Source organism: Salvelinus fontinalis, chromosome 16 (assembly GCF_029448725.1).
Source record: "Salvelinus fontinalis isolate EN_2023a chromosome 16, ASM2944872v1, whole genome shotgun sequence".
Taxonomy (NCBI): domain Eukaryota; kingdom Metazoa; phylum Chordata; class Actinopteri; order Salmoniformes; family Salmonidae; genus Salvelinus; species Salvelinus fontinalis.
Genome location: NC_074680.1, coordinates 7,499,880 through 7,506,140, shown reverse-complemented (window position 1 = coordinate 7,506,140; position 6,261 = coordinate 7,499,880). Strand labels below are relative to the sequence as shown.

At 45.6% G+C, this 6,261-nt stretch overlaps 1 protein-coding gene across 1 annotated transcript in view; it reads left to right on the top strand.

The window, feature by feature from the left end:
- Positions 1-807: 807 nt before the first annotated feature.
- LOC129813457 (kinesin-like protein KIF26B) overlaps positions 808-6,261 on the top strand; it is a 171,512-nt gene continuing 166,058 nt past the window's right edge. Inside the window, exons 1-2 of the mRNA XM_055865784.1 lie at positions 808-1,440; positions 1,839-2,234. Coding sequence (XP_055721759.1) covers positions 1,381-1,440; positions 1,839-2,234 — 456 coding nt within the window. The 5' untranslated portion in view covers positions 808-1,380. The remainder of the gene's footprint in view (positions 1,441-1,838; positions 2,235-6,261) is intronic.

Genomic DNA, 6,261 nt, shown 5'->3' with positions numbered 1-6,261 from the left:
AAGAACGCCATTGTCTACAAAGACTTTGTTAGCATGATGACCATAGACGACCCCCCCCCCCCCCCCCCCCCCCCCCCAAAACACACACACACACACACACACACACACACACACACACACACCTTCTGGGATTAATAACAAATGTAACCAATCATCTTGCCTAATTGTTGTATTGTTCAAGATTCATAATCTGATACAGAATATATTGAGCTATTGTAAATATTTGCAGTGACATCATCTGTTGTGCTAGGCCATGCAGTGACACCAGATGGCGCTGTGCATCCACAAACAACATCAAAACCCCACGCTGTGTAAATCCCATAAATCACAGCAGCAATATATTTTCATTCACATGACACCACCAGCACCCCGTATGTGCATTATCCTCAGAATGCGAAACACAAATTAATTGAATGAGACTATTCATGAATAGGACAATAAACTCAAGCTTTTTGGGGGGGGTTAAATTGAGTGATTGTGTTCTGTGTAAAACCTCTCCAGTGAATGATTTAATACTACCTTATTGCTTAGAAATATACCTTGTTTCTGTGGTAGTGGTGGTGATGATGATGATGATAATTTTGAATGATATTCTTGATTAGGCCTAAACCTTTTTGATCCAACTATACATAGCACACCCCTGATCCAGGTACCTTTTAAATGCACATTACTGTCTTGCAACCATAGTCTATCATAGGCTACGCATCTGTTACTACCTTACTCCCTAGTCAGCATTTACCCCCTCCAAAAGTTGACATAGGAAATTAGCTGCCACCTGTCGGTCAACCAAGCATTGATACGGTATTGGTCGGCCAGTGAGGAGGGGGCAGAGAGGACCCTCCCCCAGCCAGATGTGAGAGCCACTCTCTCCAGTCTGCACCTCTGCCTTCAGATGAGCACGGAGCCTCCTGCAGTTTGCAGGCGTACAGACAGCCAGAGGAATACCACGGCTGTGCCTCTGCTCTGCCTTGGACTGTGGTGTGGGCTATAGCGCTGCAAACGCGGCGTCCCCACTGTCTCAACGTTGAGCCTGTGCGGCAGCGGCAAAATTCACTCTGCTACCGCCTTGCCTGCTGCACTTCGCCGCTCCCAGAGAGAGAAACCCGTCTGTACCCCACTTTCAAGTCGCTAAAGGAGACCGTGGATTGGAACTAATTATTGCGCCTATTGGATCAATTTGAGTGGAATTACTGTTAGGTCGTTGTTTTTCATGGTTGAAAACAGTAGGCTATATGGATACCCAATCTGCGTGATATCGGTTCATGATTGAGAAGCACGGAGGGGCGTGGAATTAATTGAAATCTATTTGGTCTTCTTGGATGTAAAACAACCGAGATTTATTTCTCCCCACTCCTCCCTTCCCCTCTCCTCACCTTCAACATGACTTCTCTGTCTGGGACCAAAGAGAGGTCTGTGACCAGCAGGAGCAGAAAATACGGGGTAAGTATTTCTAATTAATAGTAGTATAAGTGGATTGGATGATTATATCAGTAATAATTGTGGCAACAACAACAGTGAGTCGTGCACTACTGCCGCGCGCTCATGCATTCCAACAGAGCAGTAACTGTATGCTTGCTACAGGTTTGAATGGAGGTAGGCAATTAATTACTGCGGCGAAGAGGGTAGGCTATAGTTAGGGAACGCAAATATCATACTCACCTTTAGTTTTTTTTAATGCTTTTTGCAATTTGTGTTCAAACTTTAGACCTACGTGGATTTGTTCGGCTGTGGTGCCGTTTATTAACATGGCAAAAACCGGCGTATAGTGAGTTATTGTGCGTCTCCCCAATTTAAATGGTCCATTACAGGTAGGATTGCCTTTATGTTGCTCCCAACAGATGACCGACACCTCCCCGACAAAATCAGCCTCCTTCTCCCCGGAGACATGGTACAGAAAGGCCTATGAGGAGTCCCGGACCGGCAGCCGACCCGCTCCAGAGGGAGCCGGCTCTATGCCCAGCTCCACAGGCACCCCCTCCCCAGGATCTGGCACCTCGTCCCCGGGATCCTTCTCCGGTTCCCCCGGGACCATATCTCCAGGGATCGGGACCGGTTCCCCTGGGTCTCTAGGTGGCTCGCCAGGTTTCGGTACAGGTTCGCCGGGCTCTGGCAGCGGGAGCTCTCCTGGTTCTGAGAGAGAGAGGGGGATATGGTGTGAGAACTGCAATGCCCGTCTGGCGGAGCTGAAGAGACAGGCGCTGAAGCTACTGATTCCCGGCCCCTACTCCAGCAAGGTAAGCCCGGCTATATGCAATGCTGCTCGGCTATAGCATCCTCTGAATCTGGCGAACTCTGCAAAGACCATCAGACATCCCTATTGTGTACCATATTGGGAATATTGACATCTCCATACATGGCACAGGACATAACTGTTTTCTGTTTCCATGTAAAAGACGGATGGTATGAGGACTGAGTTGGATAATGGTAAATCTGACTACTGCCCTGTTTGTGTTGTGTTTGGGCTGTAGAGCCAGAGAGCCTATGGGAAAAGCTCAGTTCAAAGGCAAACAGCTTTGTGCGGGTGCTCGTTCAATAACTGGTATTATGCCAAAACGAATATGATAATACAATTTGATTTCTTGTCCATCAGCTTTATCCAAAATGTAAATAAATTAGTTCCATTTGCTTCATTACGCATTTTTTTTGTTGCGATTAATATAATGGATGCTTTCCATTAGGCCTATAATTTTTTTCCGTGTCCATAGTTGGGTTATTTTCTGTTCTATTTGGCTACCTATGTATTTGTATTTTACACTATCATAAATGAATGCTACAAATGAATTTGTCAGAGGCACAGACTCGTTTCACTGTGCAGGTGTGTGTGTGTGTGTATATGTGTGTGTATGTATATTTGTGTGTGTGTGTGTGTGTGTGTGTGTGTGCACGCGCATGCGTGCCTGTGCTCGCGTGTGATTGTATGCGCGCCCGCGTGTGTGTGCGTAAAGAGGGTTCTCTCGCTATAGAGCACAATAGGCCTATATGCATGAGCGGTTTTTTCAGCATGTTGCGGATTTTAGGCGGCCTTGCCAAGTTATCTGCATTGCCAAGAGTCTAGGTTCTACAGAGTGACGAATGCAGCCCGCGGGGACGGTGTTAATTGGTTACAAATAGCAGCGTTCTGCGTGGCACAGCGCGCGTACTGTAAACCCAGAGCGAACAGAGGAATCGCGTCATGATTCTGGCTGCTGTAAAAAGACCACGGGTCGTTAAGACCGCAGGGGGGAGGTGTGGTACTGGTGGGATCCCAATTAAAACCGATTCAAATGAGTTCGGTTTTGACTCCCAATGTGCGTAATTGGCCCATTCATACACGGGTCTATTCTGTGGGGATGTAGAGTGCTTATGAACTTCTAACCTTATACTTAAACTCAATCTTTCTCTGAACCATCTCCCCATTCTAGCCCAGCCTGACCATGGTGCATAAAAGTGTGATTTTTTTCAGCCTGATACTGTATTTGAGAACAAATGTGTTTGAAGGTCTAGGGTTCTCTCCATAGTCTGCCATTCTGGTGTGGTTGTATCTACAGCACGCCCTACTGTTTGTTGGCAATAGAGAAGGTTGCTCTGAGACATGGTTGCTGACCTTGGTCACTGCTGACAGTGCACAGGTGATGAGTGAGTGGTAGGCCTATAAGTGAGGGACCAGAGCAGTCCCCAGTAGGGACACAGGGGGTGCTGTATAGCAACAGACAGCTGGGCCGCGTTCAGTAGGCAAAAGTTGTGGAACTTTGCCGATAGAAATGCCATCAATAGAGCTGACACGATCCCTTATTCCAGGGCTGCCCAACCCTCTTCCTGGTAATCTACTGTCCTGTAGGTTTTTAGCCCAACCCTCTTCCTGGTGATCTACTGTCCTGTAGGTTTTTAGCCCAGCCCTCTTCCTGGTGATCTACTGTCCTGTAGGTTTTTAGCCCAACCCTCTTCCTGGAGATCTACTGTCCTGTCGGTTTTTAGCCCAGCCCTCTTCCTGGTGATCTACTGTCCTGTAGGTTTTTAGCCCAACCCTCTTCCTGGAGATCTACTGTCCTATAGGTTTTTAGCCCAACCCTCTTCCTGGCAATCTACTGTCCTGTAGGTTTTTAACCCAACCCTAATTTAGCAGTTCTCCAGGAAGATTGTTGGTCAGCCCTGCCTTATTCTAAATGTCAGAGAGGGGTGTTTGTTCTACATGCTGTATTTCTATCTGAAATCAATGTTGCACAACGTTGTATCCTGCTGAACGCGCCCCCAGGAGCCTATGGAGCTGAGGAGCTCACCTATCAGAACGAACAACCAGGGGGGACGTTTCAGACGGGGGGAAAACATGCAGTGGAAACTGAACAGATTTCCATTGAAATCATAGTGGGAACTGGGAGAAACAAAAAAGAATTGGGACCACCTCGTCACCTTGGGACTATAAGGTTCTATCTGCACAAGGCATAGTTCTGAGATATTGAGCATTAAAGTTTTCACATCTCAGATTTCAGAACTGTTTAGTAGTAATTTCTTCTTTTTTTTTATGACAACTGTAGCTATTTGAATACATACATGATAGAATAACACATTTTACCAAGATAGTCAGAACACATCCTCAAATACATGAAGAAATGTATTATGCTCATCAGACTAATTATTAACTGTCATCACTGAACAACGATGTGACAACATTGAATGTTTCTGACAGTGTTGCTTTGTTTTGCTTGCGTGCCAGTATTGCTGTCTAGACTAGCCTAGACCATACTTAAAGGGAGATTGCAAAGATGTGTTCTGATTGGTCCCTCTGTATTTGTTCAGGCTTGTGATTGGACCTAAGATAGATAGACCCTTAATAGCGCCAAGACCAAAAGGGTTTATGCAAGAATTTCACTTCACCTGCGTTAACATCTGCAAATCTGTGTACGCGACCAATACACTTTGACTTGGTTTGATTTAGTAAAAAAAAATAAAAAACACTTGCAATTGACTTACATATTTATTTTTACATCACAAACATATGAAGAACCATCTAAAGATGAATTATATGTGGCTAACTCATTTTTGACAAAAATGGCAGATAGTCCCAAGGTCTCGACCTGCAAAATCCCTATCTAACATCTGGATCTGGACTTGAACAATGAATTGTCTTATTGATTAAGTCAATAGAAATGGTACACGATGTTCGTATGAGCACCTTCTGGAAGCTGCAGGTTTAGTGAAGGGGTCATATGGAGCGCGGTATTGTAAAGGGTGACTGACTGTTTAGTCGTGTGTGTGTGTGTGTGTGTGTGTGTGTGTGTGTGTGTGTGTGTGTGTGTGTGTGTGTGTGTGTGTGTGTGTGTGTGTGTGTGTGTGTGTGTGTGTGTGTGTGTGTGTGTGTGTGTGTGTGTGTGTGTGTGTGAGTGAGTGAGGGTTCAGATAAAGTTAACCTTTTTCCCAGCCTCCATTACAAAGTGGTAATTGACTGGAGAGTGTGGGTATGTTAGTATTACAGTGGATTACAGGGTGAACGTTTGACACTCTCCTAGTGAATTGCACTCAGCAGGTAAATGCACAGGCTTCCACATAGAATTATAATTCAAAGAACGAATATAACAGACTTTTCCATTTAGAGCAGTGTTGGAGGGCAGCCATATGCGGTGGGCCATTTGGAACGGCCGACACTTATCATCATCATCATCATCATCATCATCAGTGTCATCATCCTCATCATCATCATCATCGTCATCATCGTCATCAGCGTCATCAACATCAGTGTCGGAAAAAGGAGGAAAAAAGAAAGAGAGGGAATAAGTGTAGCCTAATTTACCTAATTTGCATGACTAGGTACTGCAGTGCAGAAAGGGGCTTTTGCCTCCACCATTCTCCCTTCCCATTCCTCCTTTCCTCCCCCTCGTCTGTCTATTTCTAATGGAGGGATCTGACATCACACAGTGTGTGTGTGTTTGCGTGTCTTTGCCTCTCTCTTTGAAGTGGATGTGTTTGTTAGCTGTGCTGTGGTTAAGGTTCACGACCGACCAACCAACTACAGGAGGAGGCTATCAAAGTAAAACAGGGATAGACAATGTATGGGAGGAAGGAGAGAAATGTACAAACAGAGGGAGGGAAGAGGGCAAGGTATGGCCTCTAGAGGGGTTATGTTAGTAATAATGGCAGAGGAGAGGGAGGAGGAGAGGGAGAGATGGAGGGAGGAGACGGGTCAGGGAAAAAGAGGTAGATGTCAGTGACACTGCATGGGGGGATTTTTATAGACAAATTTGTAGCTGGAGGCTCAGAGGCACATCTGGTACCAAAGCTGAAGTCATT